This window comes from Ostrinia nubilalis, chromosome 22 (assembly GCF_963855985.1).
Source record: "Ostrinia nubilalis chromosome 22, ilOstNubi1.1, whole genome shotgun sequence".
NCBI classification, from domain to species: Eukaryota; Metazoa; Arthropoda; class Insecta; order Lepidoptera; family Crambidae; genus Ostrinia; species Ostrinia nubilalis.
In genome coordinates this window covers 9,180,497-9,200,347 of record NC_087109.1, presented here as the reverse complement: position 1 = coordinate 9,200,347, position 19,851 = coordinate 9,180,497, and the positions used below count along the sequence as shown (strand labels likewise).

The window sequence follows — 19,851 nt, the reverse complement described above, 5'->3', positions numbered from 1 at the left end:
AAATTATAATTCATTATTGGGACTGTCTCTGAGCGTAATGTAAATTACTTATCTGAAGGTAATCAAAATCAAGTTTGATGCAATTAAAAAAAATCTTTATTAAGTTACAGCTACTCGTATAGGTGACTTTAGTATATTTTCTTTTATCATTGAGTAGGTACTTCTGTCAGTTTGTTCATTAATTACACAATTATTTTTCTATATTTTATGATATTTCATGACGAAATATTTATTTGGTTCTATCATTTTAAAGGAGCTAATAAAACAACCGTTCTTTGTGTAATTTATTGATGAAGAACTTACTTTAATATACAATCACTAGCGGCCGCCCGCGACTTCGTACGCGTGGATCCCGTTTTACCCCCTTCATCTATCTTACGCGGTTTAGATTTTTTCATACAAATGTTTTTTCCCGCTAACTCCCGTTCCCGTGGGAATTTTGCAATATCCTGTTGTAACTAAGCTTGAAGTTTACTAAGGTACCTACATGCCAAATTTCAAGCGTCTAACTTAAGCGGTTTAGATTTTTCATACAAAAGGATTTTCCCGCTAATTAAAGTTACCGTGGGAATTTCGGGAATTCCTTTCTTAGTGCACCTCTACGGTACCTAAGCTACGTCCCTTTCAAATTTCAAGTGCCTACGTTTAGCCGTTCAGGCTGTGCGTTAATATGTCAGTCAGTCAGTCAGTTTCTCCTTTTATATACCTATTTAGATTTAGATAAAGTAAAGTAGGTATTTTACCCATTCATAACTACGACGTAAAATTAGCTAGTAGAGCTGATGATCATTGGGTCAGAAGACGTTGTGTGGGTAAGTCTCCCACTAGAACTAGATGAATAGACGATCAGGTAAAAGTCACGGGATGACGTCCTCTGCTGAACAAAGTCCCTTCACCATGGATTTCCACGGGTCCTGCGCTGGGCGCATCCAGCTTCCCGCGACCTTCACAGTCGTCCATCCACCGAGTCCATAACTCCAGGCATCCAAAAAGACAGTCTTTTGTAATAGCCGCACTTTTAAGGTATCACTGAATTCTGATTGCGTTCATAGTTGGGTCGTCCGTACGCATAACACGTACGTTATGGCTCTGTTTCGTAACTTCACAATTAATGCGACGAATGTTATGAAGTACAGAATAATTTATTTCGTATGATTTTTATTATGCAACTTAAAAATTTAGAATATTATTATAATATTTTGACAGCGAATCATTAATTGGCATACCTATTAGCACACAACGTGTTACCTATTTTCACAACTTTCCTATTTTATTGTTTTTAAATTTTTTTGAAGCAGTGTTGTTGTAGGTACCTACGTAATTTACTGCCGTATTTTATTTAATTTGTGGCACAGATTATTAATGGTTACTTAATTGTATCGTTATCTGCAAATCAAAGGTATTTAAGGCTACGAATGAACCCTAGGGCCTATTGTTTATCGGCAAAGAATTCTGCATTAACTTCAGACTATTGCTTGCAAATCGGACAATGTCATGAATTCTGACCACTGCGAGTCAACTGACGTTGCCAGTATTGCCACATAATGCATTTTGTACACTCGGACCCTTGCGTGAAAACGTACCGCGGTCTGACCACTGCATGTATAAAATTCTGACGGTGACACAAATTCTGACCGTTGCGTGTATATTTGCAGGGCTCATACCCTCGCATGGCAGTGCCGCGGTCTGACCATTTCATGTATAAAATTCTGACCTTTGCGTGTATTGTTGCAGGGCTCGGACCCTCGCGTGGCGACGTGCCGCGGCCGCCTGCAGACGCGCCGGTGCCAACTCAACCAGGAGATCAACAAGGAGTTGCGTCTCCGAGCTGGTGCAGAGAACCTATTTAAGGTGAGTTTTTCAACGCTATACCTGCCTCTGCGTGACGTCACCCGAAACCAGTGCTAGTGCGAGAGAAAACGTGATATGCACTGTCTTAATTACACCGCCTGCCACGAGTCTGCGTCGAGCATAGAGTGAGTTTTTTTTAATTGACATAGGTAGGTGTACTTTTAAAGAGCTGGCAGTACGAACATAGCATTACGAACCTATGACGTCAATTGTAGGCCCTTTTTAATTCACTTATACATACTCGTCTCAATATAGCTTGATCTATCACCACTTCGGTACAACATGTAGGCTGGTGCTGATATGAAGTGGCGGAAGAAACTCATGCCCGTTTTCACCATCAATCCCTAATTTTTAAGTGACCCATATGAAAACAAAATTCCTGTTATGTGTTACCATAGGAGTCGCATAAAAATTAGGGATTGGTGGTGAAAACGGGCATCGGTCACCTTTTCTTCGGGCAATAAGGGTAATTATCCACCGCACTGAATCCGAGAAATGTCGGTCCGAAGTCGGATGCAATAACTCTTAAACCGCACGAGTCGTACATCATAGATAATTCGCGTCGATCGATAAAAGGCAAAACCACTACAGACCGCAATCCTGCAATTCCACACGGAATGCCATCACACCTCGGCAAATCGGTGAAACCACTGCAAATAGACTGAAGATTGTCGCCGCAGCCATAGCCTGGATATAACGAACAGGTCACTTTGATCACCTAGGTGATCTTATCCATGGTCAAAGGGAAGACCCTCAAAATGGGTGCGCGCTCCTCCCAACAACGTCATTCAATTATAAGAATATTTCCATCCTTCTCACTTAAATTGAGATGCCAGGATTAGTAACAGTGACAGATAGACCTAAAATTACGAAGATAGATGTGCAGCCATTTATTTTCATTCCGCAGCTATAAATTCTCCCCAAGGATCTTCAGCTTGGTCACCTATTAAAACTTTACTTAAAACCCAAACTTACCCAAGTACGCATGACGGCTATAACACTGTTAGCATAAAGGCCTAAAGAAATATTGTACGCTAACCTCCTACTACCACTAGGTTGACCGACGATCTGATGAATGTCGCGGAAAGTACCTGGATGCAGGTAGCCCGTGACCGGTCGTTCTAGAAATCCTTGGGGGAGGCCTTTGTCCAGCTGTGGACGTCATTTGGCTGAAACGAACGAGCGTGCTACACAAAAACGAACATGACCTGTAGGCCTAGGATGCGCGCCGCGATAAGCGTTTATCACGTCATTTTATCGATTTTACGCGATAAGCCCATACATTTGTCGCCTAAAATTATCGATTAGATTTTATCACGGCGCGCATCCTAGCTCGGCTGTTCGTTCTATTTGACCCATCCGATAGACTGATCGTCGCCACGTAACATTGTTGCTTAACACTTTCACCGCCACTTAGTCATAACTCAACTAATCGAGACCAGCTTTAGGCTATAAAAACTGAAATAATGTGGGCAGCTTTCTTCCAACTTGTTCTTTAGGCTTAACCTTTAATAATGCTTGTTTTATGAAGAGGTTTGCAATTTGAATCTCTTCATAAAGTTTCCTGAATTGCCATCATGTTTTGAACCTTATGCCCTTGTGTTAAGGTCTAACAATAAATAAAATTTTCTGCTTGCTGCGCCTGTTAATAAAGTTATTAACTAATCCTTTCACACAGCTGTTATAAGCCTAGTAATTTTTAGTTTATTACCTTGTTTGTCTTAGGACGTAAACAATATAAACTCATATATTATTTAACTTCCTAGGCCTAGTAAACTATAAAGTTTAAGGGCCTTTTTAAGGCGAGAGTGTTTAGGCACTTACAGGGCAGAATCATAATTTTTACCCGACTGCGCCAAAAGGATGGTTGTGTTTTTCGAGTGTATGTATTTGGACGTATTATGGACAAAGTAAAAATTTAGTAGTCTGTAAATTTAGGCTGTATTATGTACTTAGTTATTGTTTTCTAACGATAATTATAAGAATCTCATCTCAACGCTATCTGAATTTATTTTTTTAGCACATCAGTCTCCCCTTTTTGTTGAAATATAGCACCTATTACAACTACATAAGACCCCACAATGTTACTGTTCATTAGGTAATACATCAAAAAGCTTCTACCCTACACATGTAAACATACTCTCATAGTCCATTTCTAAGCAACAGTCCAAAAAGACCAGCGAAGACAAAGGACTATGTAAATTAGGTTCTCACCAAGGTCAGGGTTCAGAGACCGAGCGAGAAAGGGTGTCACGCACACTTGCGCGCGCGTTTCGACCGTCGCGCGTTTATGTTATGATGGCTAACGTATCTGGCATAGTGTAGAGAAGCGGTAGGTGAAATTTAAAAAATATATTTTGAGAAAATGATGGAACAGTCAGTTCTGTATTACGCATTTAATAAAATAATTTGAAAATCGAACAGTCTTGGAACAGAAGATTTTAGTATCTCTGTAAGCGATCTAGCACAGATGAAATAAGAGAGGAAAGTTCCAAGTAGGAAGATAGAGTAAAGGCAGTAAATAATAGTGATTGAGTTGAGAGAGAGTTGGAGAGCTGCAGTCTAGGGAAATGTTATCGTACAATTTTTTTATTGCCGACCTGGAACGCGATAAATTCTTCCAACGTTTTCATGGTTCAGAAAAGTACCTAATGGATTTTTTCTATTTATTCAGATAGGACTGATATTCCTTAAAATATTTTTTCTTATATCACTAACTGCTGTTTAGGTACTATGGCCGGTCAAATCACTTCTGTCCAAAACGTACAACAATCATCGAACCCATGTCGTCCGGTCAACGCACCGAAGAAAGGTGATTTTCTTAATGGTTTCCCATTCACGGTGACGTCAGCAGCGCCCGCGCAGGATGTTACGCCGCCATTGTTCTATGGTTACGCGTGAAATTGCACAAATCCATTTAGACGGATTACTGAGATAGGGAATATCCTATGAAGACATTGTTGGGGAGTATGGGCGTGAATGGGTTAATAAAACTTCTATGGTATTTGACTTTATTCAAATAAAAAAGTTTACAATAAGTATAGCAGTGGGCTCGTAGAGACGATGGCCGTTGGGGCAGAAAAGTTCTCGAGTGGCGACCACGGGCTGGAAGACGTAGCGTGGGCAGGCCTCCTACTAGGTGGACCGACGATCTGGTAAAGGTCGCGGGAAGAGCCTGGATGCGGGCAGCGCAGAACCGTTCATTGTGGAAAACTTTGGGGGAGGCCTTCGTCCAGCAGTGGACGTCATTTGGCTGAAAGGAACGAATGAACGAACAATAAGTATACCAAAGTAGTGTTCGTGACAGTTCTAATTTCTAAATCGCTTCTCGGCGCGAAATAACTACCTACGCCAGAGCGAAGCGATTCCGGAATTATTACAAACGATGTGTCCTTTTCAACCGACTTCAAAAAAGGAGGTTCTCAATTCGACCCGTATGTTTTTTTTTTTTTTTTTTTTTTTTTTTCTATGTTTGTTACGCGATAACTCCGCCAATTATGAACCGATTTGAACAAATCTTTTTTCGGCGTATAGGTAATACCTCAAGGGTGGTCCCATTTAAATTTAATAATAAAAAAAACAACCCCCAAGGGTGGAAAATTGGGGATGAACTTTTTTATACGCAATATTTCCGCCGATTATAAACCAATTTGAACGATTATTTTTTTGTTGAATAGGTATTATCAAAAGGGTGGTTTCATGCGAATTTGAAGAAAATATTTCACCCCCAAGGGTGGAAAATTGGGGATGAACTTTTTTATACGCAATATCTCCGCCGATTATGAACCAATTTTTTTTGGTCTCATTGTACTGCCTACCTTCAGTGGTAACATCAAGGTAATAATTAGTTAACTAAAAAGCAAAAAATAAGTAAAATTTTATAAAAAAAAATAAAACCGACTCCAAAAAACCTACACTAAAACGTAGAAAAATAATTACTAATTACCTACTTATTTATTAGGACGAATTATTAATATTTATGTAGGTATACCATGATTGATACTTTTGGAGTCGGTGCAGGCAAACTTTACATGTTTCATAATCTTGGCACCGACTCCAGAAGTATCAATCATGGTATACCTACATAAATATTAATAATTCGTCCTAATAAATAAGTAGGTAATTAGTAATTATTTTTCTACGTTTTAGTGTAGGTTTTTTGGAGTCGGTTTTATTTTTTTTTATAAAATTTTGTAGTTTTGTCTACGGGGACTGTAAAAAAGTTTACTGGCTATTTGGAATTTCCAAAAATCTAAAACACAGCTTTACAATATAAAGAAAAACTCAAGAAATAGTAAGAAGCGAACTAGCGACCATGGACTGAGTGTAGGTAGGGCTCCCTTTCAATGGACCTATGATCTAGTGCAGGACGCGGAAAACGCAGACGCCTGGCAGTTCAGTAGTTCCTCTTTTGAAACGAACAAGAAATATTATAGAAAGTACTACTATTCTATTATTTATAATATTTTTTTCTTTTGTTTCCAGGCTACAACGAACAGAAAGCTCAGGGAGACGGTGGCACTCGAGCTCAGTTTCGTGAACTCAAACCTCCAGCTCTTGAAGGAGCAGCTGGCTGAGCTCAACTCCTCGGTTGAGCTGTACCAAAGTGACAGGTAAGAACTGATTCTGAACCTTATAGATATTAAGGCTATGGTCTTGTATTAAACGCTAAAGTTAGCGTCAAACGTTCCTATAGACGCCATTTGCCGACGTCAACGTCTGAAAGCAACCACAAAGTACATTATTTTTTTAGTAAGCATGATGACGCAGGATGCAGGCAGCTACCTACCAACCGGGCGATGTGGAAAGCATTAGGGGAGGCCTATGTTCAGCAGTGGACGTCCTGTGGCTGAAATGATGATGATGATAAATTGTGCAGCCGTTTATAGGAGACACACAGTCTAAATTAATAACATTACCATAGAATAAGTAATAGTACCAACATTACGCTTTACAACCTCTATCGCTTCAAAAATTCCTCTCTCCCTAACGTCGTAACTTCTCGTCGTGTCTTTGAACTTCATTTATGGTATCAACCACATATAAAAAAGGCAAACAAAATCGCTATGATGAGCTGAGCTACCTCATAAAGGTCATAAAGGTAGCAGAAAGGCGCTGGATGCAATCCGCTACCAATCGGGCGATGTGGTAATCATTGGGGGAGGCCTACTCGTATGTTCAGCAGTGGACGTCCTGTGGCTGAAATGATGATAATGATGGACGGACTACTATTCCGGAGGTTGCGGGTTCGATTCCCGCACAGTACAAACATTTGTGTGCATGAACATATTTGTTTGTATTGGACTGGTTGTTTTCTAAGTATATTATGTACTACTACAAAACTGTATTTACAAAAAAAAAGTATTTAAGTATGTTTATATCCGTTGTCTAGTACCTACCCATAGTACAAGCTTTGCTTAGTTTGGAACTAGAAGCACAGTGTAAAATGTCCAAGAATATTTATTTATTTATTACATGTGCGAAAAAATCTTCCTGTGACACAGAAATTCTTGCGAACGAAGCCGTGGGCAAAAACTAGTCTATAAAACCGTAATCATACCAATAAGACTTGTGCGGCGACACCTGATTTTAAGAAGTGATTCTAACCCAGTTTGCTCAAGTAAATACACGTACGTATATCAAAGTAAGTTGAAGAATGTGAAAGTATGTCTGTAGTGTAGATTGATAGTCGATGAAATGTCGAAACATAAATATCGGCTATGTTTTGCCGGCGGCGCGTCGCGCTTGTTTATGTAACTGGCAAATTGCATGTTTTCGAGTTTTATGTGTGTCCGCTAAACTAGTGTATTTACTGTGTCCACTTGTGTAGCTAAGTGATAGGTAGATGGTACATAAATGTATATGTTACGGTTAATGTGATAAATTGAAAATTATTAATAATAACCGGTTATTATGAATAATTACCGACAGTCGCGGTAAAAGTGATAAATGAATCACATTTAACAGTGATTATTTAATAATTCAAGCTTAGTACTAACAAATTTCATAAAAGAGAACAACATCTTGTGTACGTGCTCGTGTACAGCCAACCTTTTGAACGTTTTGATATCATATATTAATATAATTTGGCATAATGAGTTTGGAGTGTTTCTTGCATAATATTACTTTTCCATGATGCCTATAACATAATGTTTTGACTTAAAGTGAAAAATAGGTTAAGGTGCGGCGGGGGTGGCCCTTGGGCCACCCCTAAGCCGCCTATTTAGTTTTATACACACATAAATGACCTCATATTAATCACATTTACCAAATCATGCGGTAATTATTCATAATAACCGGCGATTATTCATAATTTTTACATTTATCACTTTGACCGTAACATATACATACTTACTGTACCGTAGACACGGTCATTACACTCGGAAAGCTAGTCATCCTCTAAGTGAAATTGAGAAATTACTCATGATGTCCTTACAAAAAAGTTTTATTTTTATTTTATAGTACATTTAAAAAAACAACATAAATACGTAATATGTTTAAATCCGTTGTCTGATACTCATAGGCAACTTATATGTATATGTAGGTAATCTGTGCCCATAAATTGTACTTTTGTACTGTAATCTGTGCCCATAAATTGTGCTAGGTAAACAGTACATGACGTAGGTATATACTTTGCTTTAATTTGAGACTAGATAACGCAGTGTAAAATGTCCAAGGACCGCTAAAGCTGTTGAAACTGCCCAAAGCTTTCAGCGATAGCCTCTTTAAAAAAGAAACCGTAATAATTATTTACTAAATATTTCTAAGACATAAAACAAAAATGTACCTAGGCCTAAAGCCCGGTCTATAAGCACGTAGAATTTTGTCCAATGACCCCAAGCTACCCATCCTTATCGCTCGCGCGTAATTATGTTGCTGTCGCGACTACGTGCTCACAGACCAGACCAGACTATAGTATAAACATTTACAGGGTACCTAAGTCCTCAAAATAAATAAATAAATAATACTTCTCGATATACAGGTTTGAAAAATTACATTGAAAAATATTTTTAAACTCACTTGTTCAACATGAAAGGGAAAATCCTCTTGGATGCGTAATCATGGTACTCATTTTAGTATTCTGAAATTTACATACCTAATAAGGACGATTACGGAAAAAATCAACCAAAACTACGTTAGGGTTGTGAATGGTGTCACTTGGAACAGGTACAAAAGTAACTGTGACAATTGAAAGTATTCAATGTTTTAAAAAGCAATATTATACACGATACTTCACGTTTTTCTCTCTCATCTTCTTATCATGAAAAACTTCTTTATTTTGGCCTGAACATAACTTTCCATCAGATGAGATGCAGGCCAAGAGCTTACTTAATTCTAAGAAAAAAAGAACTTAAAAAAATATATGGCTTGTCAGTTTCTTGATGCCTTAAAAAGAAGCTTTGATGTATAAATATCACTCGCCCGTAATACATCCTGTCCTGTGTGTAACAATGATAACATACACTCACTCGCAAAACACAAATATCCATCCACAGTTATGCAATTATTTCTAACGACTCATTCACCCACATTTCCTATATGGCGAAAAGCTATTTTCTGTTGAAACAGGGAAATCCATTTGCCCACTTGTCTTTATCGCTTCCGAGGCTATTAATGATTGATAAGTGATATAAGCTTGTATTGACTTTAGTAAGCACTAGCTTTCCGCCCGCGGCTTCGCCCGCGTGGAATTTTGTCTGTCACAGAAAAACTTTATCGCGCGCGTCCCTGTTTCAAAAACCGGGATAAAAACTATCCTATGTTCTTTCCCGGGACTCAAACTATCTCTATGCCAAATTTCATCAAAATCGGTTGCGAGGTTTAAGCGGGAAAGCGTAACAGACAGACAGACAGACAGACAGACAGACAGACAGACAGACAGACAGACAGACAGAGTTACTTTCGCATTTATAATATTAGTTGGGATTATGTTTCTTATATGGCAAATTGCCATTATATTCATGCAATCATTGGTTTCTAACGCCCGTATTCACAAACGGTGCATGCTTAAGTGAAGCAGCAAATCGAACGCACAGCGTTGAATAGAACTCTGTGATTGGTTCGTGTGTCACCCTGTGCGTTCACGCGCACTGTGAGACCTCATAGTAATTTTTGTGAATACGGGCGTAAACATGTTTTAAAATTTTCTGTAAAGAAACGAACTCAGAAACTTGCTTATTTATATTAATTAAATAAGGCCTAAAATCTGTGAAATTAAATAAATAAAATATAAATATTATGTAATAGACCAATGCCAAGATATCAAGTGACACGCACCCCTCACTACAAGCCACTGTGGCGGGCTTACAAAAACGAAATGGCACATAATGGGCAGCAGCGTTTAAAGCGCAGTCCTTGCCTTGTAACTGTTGATGTCGTCGTCGTCGTTATAGCCGAATGATGCCTTTGTCCACTGCTGGACGAAGGCCTCGCCCAAGGATTTCCATAAAGACCGGTCCTGCGCCGCCTGCATCCAGGCGCCCCTCCTGCTGTTATTGTTGATGTAGGTAACTTAAATAAATTAATATCAAGTGACACGCACCCCTCACTGCAATCTTCTGTGGCGGGCTTACAAAAACGAAATGGCACATAATGGGCCGAAGCGTTTAAGAAACAGCCCTTGCCTTGTAACTTTTGCTGTTATGTACAGTCGCGGAATGAAAAGGTTCGTCACCTTAGTGTCGGTTTTCGCTTGTACTAAGTAGGTACTGTAAGAGTCAAACCTGCCAACATAACAGTGCAAGAAACAGTGCTACTAACATTTAAATAAATATGACGTTTGCTAACGAATAAGGTTTTGCTTGTTTATTTTTCTATCCCATCAGTGCAATGCAATGATGACATTGACCAATTGACAATAGTTTTTGAAATAATAATGGCAGATTGAACCAACAAGAAGGTTTTAGTTTATCAATCATAATAACCTTCTTGACAAGATAAATCGTCAAACAACATTGATCTGAATAATTTTGAACTTTACTAACGAACAGTTAAAGATTATTTTCTCTAACTCGAGATTATTCTGTAACATAGTTTCAAAAGGTAATATGTGCTCGCGATTCGTTGAAGGAATCAATTTGAAAACTGACGAACCTTTTCATTCCGTGACTGTACTTTAATTAATAAATATCAAGTGACACGCACCCTTCACTACAATCTCCTGTGGCGGGCTTACAAAAACTCGAAATGGCACATAATGGGCCGCAGCGTTTAAGAAGCCCTTGCCCTTGGCTGCCCGACACATTCGCGCCAATGTGGTAATAGGCATAATAATAATGCCACAGGTAATGCGTCCGTCAGTCAGTGTTGCCAATTTAATTTTACTATGTTGCGGGACTTAATTTTGGTTTCAGGCAATATTTTCGTTGTTTTATTGGTTTGATTGATATTATGTAGCTTTTGCCTGCGGCTTTGCCTTCGTGGATTTAAAAAGGCTATAGTGAGTACTATACTAGTACTAAATGTACTAATACTACCACAGACAATATGATATACCTACTACTAAAGTATTTATTTAGTAATCGCTCAAAAATAATGTTCCTTTCTATTGAAATAAATGCATATGTATGTATACTTACATTAAACCTACGACATAACACTGCACTTACTTATTTATATTAAAGAGACAAATGCTTACATATTTTTGTGCCTGTATTCTTCATAATTTACTTCGCAGTGCGTAATTATGTCGTTTCTTTAAAAAATCCACCAACAGAATTCTTCGCATAGCCCAGTATTGTTGCCATGAAAAATTAATCTCTGCAAGAAATCGTATTTATTTAATTAATCCGTTCACGGAGGCAATTACAATTAAGAAAGAGCGTGTAAAAAGTTCTATTTCCGCCATTGTTGTGGTTTCCCGCGCTCGCCGCCGCCATATTGTATTTGTGAACAGTGGGACCGGTCTTGCCAAAGTATGAAAAATAATTTAAGATCATTACAGTATTTAACTTGATAATAGGCCTCGGTCCATGGGCGTGCCCAGCCTCTGACCACATTGTGATCGGACCGGCAAGCCATACCCAGTCGTTTGACTTAGCTCCTTCAAAGGGACTGTAGCGCTATTAGGCGAGTTCATAAATTTTCTGCGAGATTTCCATGGGCAGGGAAGGGCAGCTGGGTACGCCCATGCCTCGGCCACAGATACGAGGATGTCTGGTGGAGGCTGAAGGGTGCTGAAGGCGTAACGACTTGGTTGGGGCCCCACACTAAACGAGCCGAATTCCGAACAGGAACGAACGAATTCTTGGGGCAAACTTCTTAGGGCCGATAGTGATGTCCCGCGTTTTCGGCTCATGGCTCACCGAGGGCAGCGTTAGGTTTTTAGTGGGTAGTCCCTGCCCTTCTGGCAGAGACAGCCCCACATAATCCACTAGCTGCCCCCGTGACCGGTGGGTATTCAGTATGTATTTTCCTGACGATAAAAAAAGTTTTTAGCTTGATGGACTGTCGTCTGTGCCTACTTAGCAAAGTAAAGTAAATTAGTAGTAGACCTTCTGTGCCGATGCTGTGGGTATGACTGGTATGACATACGCGGGAATTCCATTTGTTCCATTCAATGAAAGTTCAGTTTTTGGATTATATTTTCTCTAAACAAACCTTATGTGTATAAGTAAATCATTTTGGCACCTATTTTTCTCAAAGGCTGTTAATATTTTACTAAAGACCGATACGATAGTAGAGATGAGACGTATTTACTAGAACAGATCCACACACTAGGTATTTTACAGTACTAGGCGGCACCTATTCCATTTTAAAAAATACTTGATCCACCTAGTATTTTATAAATTACACGATTTCCGACCCTACCCTGAAAGTAATAGAGGTTATTAATATTGCGTAATCCGTAGTCGTGTATTACGCGCACCTAGTATTTCTCGCTAAGCTTATGTGCGAACGTAGAGATTCACTCCGTCTCTGTCTAACCCTCAGGTCTAACCAAACAAATTTGAGCGCGACGAAGCAAACGCACACAAACGTAGTCAAACCATATTCATGTAAATACGAAAAAAGTATGTAAATATTTTTATGAAATTGATATCTTTTAAATACGCCAACTTTTAAGTTGACAGTCCAAAGCCTGTTGAAGTATGAAGGGAGGAATTATATTATTATTCAATTTCAAATTGCATTATTCATACTACGGTTGTATCTTTTCAAAGAAAATTGTATTTTAAAGTCATATTACTTGGATTAGTCCGCACTAGTCGCGTCAAGTATGCTAAATTACTACGTACTAGGTGGAACAGGTATTTGGATCGAGTATTAATAAATACTTGGAATAGGTGCACCTAGTATCAAATTTACCTAGTATAACCCATCTCTATACGATAGTATAATCATTCAAAGTACGGGATGATGGTATGAAAATCACGAGGGAAAAAATGCTTCAATCGTCATAGAAATAAGATCCAATTTTCAATCGCACCCTTAGCTAGCGTACGTCGTACATACAACGTACTGTTTTTTAATACTGCCTCTTAATTAGAAGCGGCTCTTTTGTACACATTTCCCTCAATTATCAACTTGCCTTTTTGTAAGAAAAAAACTACAGTATTAAAGTGAAGCTTTTACATGAAGAGATCTGTCGGTTGTACGGACGACAGCACATCAAGGTAAACACTGTGGCATTTTAAGTGGATGTAATAGGGTCTATTTTTGATCGATGTGCTGTTGACTGTACTAGGGGTGTTCAAAAAGTAATGGATGAGAATGGGATATTTCTAGCCATCACAAAAATCTAAAAAAAAAATGGGTAGGTAAAAAATAATTTAAGTTCACCATGCGTTTAAGTCACCTGAACACGACCACAGCATTTTAATACACGAACACTGCATTTTATACTAAAGAGCGATAAGGATGGGCAGCTTGGGGTCATTGGACAAAATTCTACGTCCTCACGGACCAGGCTTTAGTTATTGTATAGAATACCTGAATTATACAAATTACCGGTAACATAGACAAACTTGAAAATTATCTAGTTTTCCCCTTATTTTTTTTTTTGTTAATAGATCTTATGACTTACATATGTTTAACCTTTGTCTGCAGCAAAGAATGCGTGATGCCGATGATCCCCCTGGGCCTGAAGGAGACCAAGGAGGTGGACTTCAGGGAGCCGTTCAAGGACTTCATCATGGAGCACTACAGCGAGGACCCGGCCACGTATGAGGATGCCATATCAGACTTCATGGATATGAGACAGGTAAAGATGCCAACTTTAATTTTAATCAAGAAGACGCTGGATGCGTTGCTACCAACCGGCCAATGAGGAAATTATTGAGGTAGGCCTATGTTCAGCAGTGGACATGGCTGTGGACCCTGGACACTTTGCTGGAAAGGCCTTCCCCAAGGGTTTCTACGACAATCAGTTATGCGCTGTCAGCTTCCAAGCGCCATCCAAAGTTTCCTTAACAGACTTGATGGAATGGATATGATGAATCTTTTTAACTTCTTCTCTCCTCTTCTTCTTTTTTGATTTACGTAAAGAAATCTTTTTTTTTTTTTCATATTTAATTAGAGGAATTCCTCTATGGCAGCGCGCGGTTTCAAAATGGGTACACGTGGATAATTTACTTCGTTCATAGAAAAATACGTATACACAGCTGCTAACTGTAAAGCATAATAGACATAATGGTGCGCGAAAATAAGCCTTAACCTTTAAAAATTAAGATATGGGCTTGGGCACCCACCCGCGAATTAGATTTTCATTTTTTTTTCGCGAAAAATACTGAAGAATATAAAAATAATGAAGATAAAGTATTGTTTTAAATTGTTCTATAGAGCTTATTTAAAAAAAATGGATAATGTTTTTGTAGTCAATCTGTATAATATACCTACATCCGAATAGGTTCAGTGGTTTAAAGCATGAAAAGCTCTTGCATTTATGATAATTCTTCTTCTTAGTCGGGCACTCTTGTCAGAGTGGTCGTGGTTGAGCTGACGAGGTACATGGTGGGGTGACGTTATCTCCGAGGGTAGCTCTCCTGGCGATGTGCTTCCATTTCTGACGGTTAGAGGCGTCGCGAGTACATTGGACCATGGTGGACTCAGTGGGCTTTTATGATACTTAGTATGGTTTTATTCCAGGCTATGCGAACGCCAGTCCGCTCCACCGCGGGTGTGGCGTTGCTGTTCAAGTACTACAACCAGCTGTACTACATCGAGAGGCGGTTCTTCCCCCCGGACCGATCCCTCGGCGTCTACTTCGAGTGGTTCGATTCGTTAACAGGTATATTTTATTGTTATTTTATTAATTTTCCTTTATTATTGAATTTTTTTTTTATTCCTGTAAGTAGGTATTCCTTTTTATATTTATTTTTTGTATATTTTTTTGTGTTCTGTGTTCTAAACTTGTGAATGTGGAACCAATAGTACATTTTGTGGAAATGTTTAAGAAAACGTAGAAAATTATGCTAACAGACGTATTACGACGACGTGTTCCTTAAAAAGGGATAATAATACAAATGAAAAATCTTAATTATACTCGTACCTAGTTAACATATTTTATGCTTTTATGTCAATAAAGTTTTTACATAATGTATTTCTATTTCTTTTTACCAGGAGTCCCATCGTGTCAAAGAACAGTGGCTTTCGAGAAAGCTTGTGTCCTGTTCAACATGGCTGGAATCTACACACAAATTGGCGCTAAACAGGTAAACATTTATTTCAAATTAAATGTCTAGTACTTATTATTATTCTGTGGTTAAGTATAGTTTTCAAATTCAATGCACAATAGTAGCGTACCTATACCATGGTTCTTCGATGTGATCTAAAAATCTGCGAAAGTAAAACTGTTAAAGCCTGTCACGTAGAATCCCGTCCAATGACCCCAAGCTACCCATCCTTATCGTTCGCGCGTAATTATATTGCTGTCGCGACTGTGCAACGCGCGCCCGCAGTGAGTGTGCAAGTGCGACAGCAACATAATTACGTGCGAGCGACAAGGATGGGCAGCTTGGGGTCATTGGACGGGATTCTACGTGCTCACGGACCAGGCTTTAGTTGACTTACAGCAGAGATAGTATCTCGACTCGAAGAAGGATACTTGCAAAAAACCCGGTCGAGTTAACTGCGCACCTGGTACCCGTGAGGTCACATCGACGTTCTGGTACGATGTGCGAATAAGTCGGAGGGAGAGCCGCATTCCAGCGCGGTGCGTAGGTTGGTTGGTTTGTACAGGATCAAAATCCTAGCGCACAATATCGCAGATAAAAGCGTTTCTGAATAATTACTATCCATTACCGTTTTTGCTCTCGCTCTCATCAAATGGTGATTCTTTGCGATAGAACGAGACGACATGACCGGCAAGGGGCAGTTAACACTGTTGCTGAACCTTAATTTCGAGTTTCCGATATTTCAGCACTGTTGCAAGCGCCATAATCACGAAATTTCTCATAAACTTTGATGGTTACAGGACCGAAACACATGTGCAGGCCTGGACGGCGCGGTGGATGCGCTGCTCCGCGCCGCCGGCACGCTGCGGTATATCCACGAGAACTTCACCAACGCGCCGTCTGTGGACCTGGCTGCGGACACCTTGCTGGTACTGGGGGCGCTCATGACGGTAAGAGACTCCTCATCATACTTAGGGGCTCCCTTTGGACCATAACACAAGCCTAGACGGTGTGGTAGACGCACTACTCCTTGAGTTACATACACGAGAACTTCACCAACGCGCCGTCTGTGGACCTGGCTGCGGACACCTTGCTGGTACTGGGGGCGCTCATGACGGTAAGAGTCTCCTCATTATACTTAAGGGCTCCCCTAGAACCAAAACACAGGCCTAGACGGCGTGGTAGACGCGCTACACCTTGAGTTACATCCACGAGAACTTCACCAACGCGCCGTCTGTGGACCTGGCTGCGGACACCTTGCTGGTACTGGGGGCGCTCATGACGGTTAGAGACTCCTCATCATACTTAGGGGCTTCCCTAGAACCAAAACTAGCCTGGACGGTGCGGTAGACGCGCTACACCTTGAGTTACATACACGAGAACTTCACCAACGCACCGTCTGTAGACCTGGCGCGTACTGGAGGCGCCCATAAGGGTAAGAGTCTCCTCATCATACTTAGGGGCTTCCCTAGGATCGAACACAGGCCTGGACGGCGCGGTAGACGCGCTACACTCCTTGAGTTACATCCACGAGAACTTCACCAACGCGCCGTCTGTGGACCTGGCTGCGGACACCTTGTTGGTACTGGGGGCGCTCATGACGGTAAGAGTCTCCTCATCATACTTAGGGGCTCCCCTAGACTGTGACAGACATGATGATGATGAGATACATGGACCTTGTTGGTACTGAGGACCCTCATGACGGTAAGAGTCTCCTCATCATACTTAGGGGCTCCCTTTGAACCAAAACAAGCCTGGACGACGTGGTAGACGCACTACTCCTTGAGTTACATACACGAGAACTTCACCAACGCGCCGTCTGTGGACCTGGCTGCGGACACCTTGCTGGTACTGGGGGCGCTCATGACGGTAAGAGATTCCCGATCTTATCTATGGACACCCTGAGATACATAGGGGCACATAACTCGTAGAGCTGATAACCGTTGGGGCAGAAAAGTTCTCGAGTGGCAAGTGGTCCTTGACAGGCCTGACCGACGATCTGGTGAAGGTCGTGGGAAGTACCTGGATGCAGGAAGCGCAGGAGCAGCTGTTGTTAAAATCCTTGGGTAAAACCTTTATCCAGTGGACGTAATTTTTCTGTAACAGACGAACGAAGTTCAATCTGGAAATAATAATCGGAGGAGACCTACGAGTATGTTCAGTTGAGGAAGTCTTGTGGCTGAAATGATGATGATAAGAACCTTTATGAGAACTTAACCAAAGTACCGTCTATGGACCTGGCTGTGGACGCCTAGTTGGTACTGGTTGCACTTATAACGAATCTTCTCATCTTGTTAATATCTTTACTGGATCTTGTCCAGTTCTCGCTACTCTTACTAAAGCGGCACATTTGAAGCGATCTTATCGTAGTAAATCCCGGCTTTCTGTGTTAAAATTATTATCTATATGTTCCAGGCCCAAGCCCGCGAGTGCCTGTTCGAGAAGCTGCAACTACAAGCGCGCGAGGCGTGCGGGCGCGAGCGCGAGCTGCGCGACGACCTCGACATGTGCCTCGACCTGGCGCAGGAGAGCGCGCAGCTGGCGCACACCTACACGCAGCTCTACGAGAAGGTAGGACCCTCCCCTCTCATGTATAGGCAGAACCCTCTCCCAACATAGGCAGAACCATCTCCCCTCGAAGATAGACGACGACTTTGATATGTGCCTCGACCTCGCGCATTAGAGCGCGCAGCTGGCGCACACCTACACCTCATGTAGGCAGAACCCTTACCCACTCTATATGGGTGCATTTAGAGGCAAGAACCCTTCCCCATATAGGCAGAATCCTCCCCCACACAGGTAGAACCCCCGTAATAGCAGAACCCTCCCCCAAAATAGGACAAATGGCAGAACCCTACGCCACAAAGGCAGAATCTTCCCCAAATAGACAGAACCCTAACTCTCTCCCGCATAGGAACCCTGTCCCCACATGGAAATCTTCTCCTACATAGGCAGAACACTCCTCTATAGATAGTAAGTAGCGCGAGGCGTGCGCGAGCTGCGCGACGACCTCGACATGTGCCTCGACCTGGCGCAGGAGAGCGCGCAGCTGGCGCACACTTACACGCAGCTCTACGAGAAGGTAGGATAGGCAACCACCCCCTAAAATAGAAACCCCCTAGGCAAAAGAACCTCCCACGTAGACACCCCCCATTAGCAGAATCCTCCCTCAACTAGGCAGAACCATCCTCCCTCAAAGAACCCTGCCCTCCATAGAAAGAACCGTCCTAAATACGAATCGCGACATAAGCCTCCCCTCATAAAGCGAGAGCTGCGCGACGACCACGACATGTGCCTCGACCTGGCGCAGGAGAGCGCGCAGCTGGCGCACACCTACACGCAGCTCTACGAGAAGGTAGGACCCTCCTCGTTCCCCCTACATAAACTCCCCCCCTAGGCAAAAGAACCTCCCATAAGCATAATCTTCCCCCCACAAAAATGCAGAACCCTCATCTAACTAGGCATAACCATCCCACTTTCATAGACAGTACCCTCCCTCCATAAATACGAAGCGTGCGACGACCTCGACATGTGCCTCGACCTGGCGCAGGAGAGCGCGCAGCTGGCGCACACCTACACGCAGCTATATGAGAAGGTAGAAAAGGCAGAACCTTCCCCGCAAGATAGACACTCCCTTTAGGCAAAAGAACCTCCCATATAGACACCCTTCACAAAAAATCAGAAACAACACACAACAAAAAGGCAGAACCCTCCCGTAACTAAGCAGAACCATCCCCCCCTCAAAGATAGAACCCTCTCCTTCATAGACATAACCCTCCCTTAACTAGGCAGAACCATCCACCCTCAAAGACAGAACCTTCCCCACAAAGACAGAACCGTAACCCTCATCGAACATAGAAAAGCTCACCCCACATAGAAACCTTTTCCTACATAGACAGAACACTCCTCTATAGATACTAAGTAGGGCGGGAGCGCGAGCTGCGCGACGACCTCGACATGTGCCTCGACCTGGCGCAGGAGAGCGCGCAGCTGGCGCACACCTACACGCAGCTCTACGAGAAGGTAGGACCCTCCCCCTTCCCCCCACATATAAGGAAAGCCTTTCCCCATGCGTAAGCAGAATTCTTCCCCCACATAAAGCAGAACCCTCCCCCCATATAGGCAGAACCCTCCCCCACCTAGCCAGAACCCTCCCTCCCCCACCTAGCCAGAACCCTCCCTCCCCCACCTAGCCAGAACCCTCCCTCCCCCACCTAGCCAGAACCCTCCCTCCCCCACCTAGCCAGAACCCTCCCTCCCCCACCTAGCCAGAACCCTCTCTCCCCCACCTAGACAGAATCTTCTTTCCCCCATCTAAACAGAATCCTCCCTCCCCCATCTAGCCAGAACCCTCCCTCCCCCAACTAGACAGAATCCTCCCTCCCCC

General features: G+C 41.8%; 1 protein-coding gene across 1 annotated transcript in view; it reads left to right on the top strand.

Moving 5' to 3' along the window:
* The window catches only part of LOC135082819 (rhophilin-2), a 107,794-nt gene that overhangs the window by 69,882 nt on the left and 18,061 nt on the right, over window positions 1–19,851 (top strand). Inside the window, exons 2-8 of the mRNA XM_063977583.1 lie at window positions 1,735–1,851; window positions 6,337–6,464; window positions 13,900–14,053; window positions 14,938–15,079; window positions 15,412–15,503; window positions 16,265–16,414; window positions 17,880–18,035. Of these exons, the coding sequence (XP_063833653.1) occupies window positions 1,735–1,851; window positions 6,337–6,464; window positions 13,900–14,053; window positions 14,938–15,079; window positions 15,412–15,503; window positions 16,265–16,414; window positions 17,880–18,035 (939 nt within the window). The remainder of the gene's footprint in view (window positions 1–1,734; window positions 1,852–6,336; window positions 6,465–13,899; window positions 14,054–14,937; window positions 15,080–15,411; window positions 15,504–16,264; window positions 16,415–17,879; window positions 18,036–19,851) is intronic.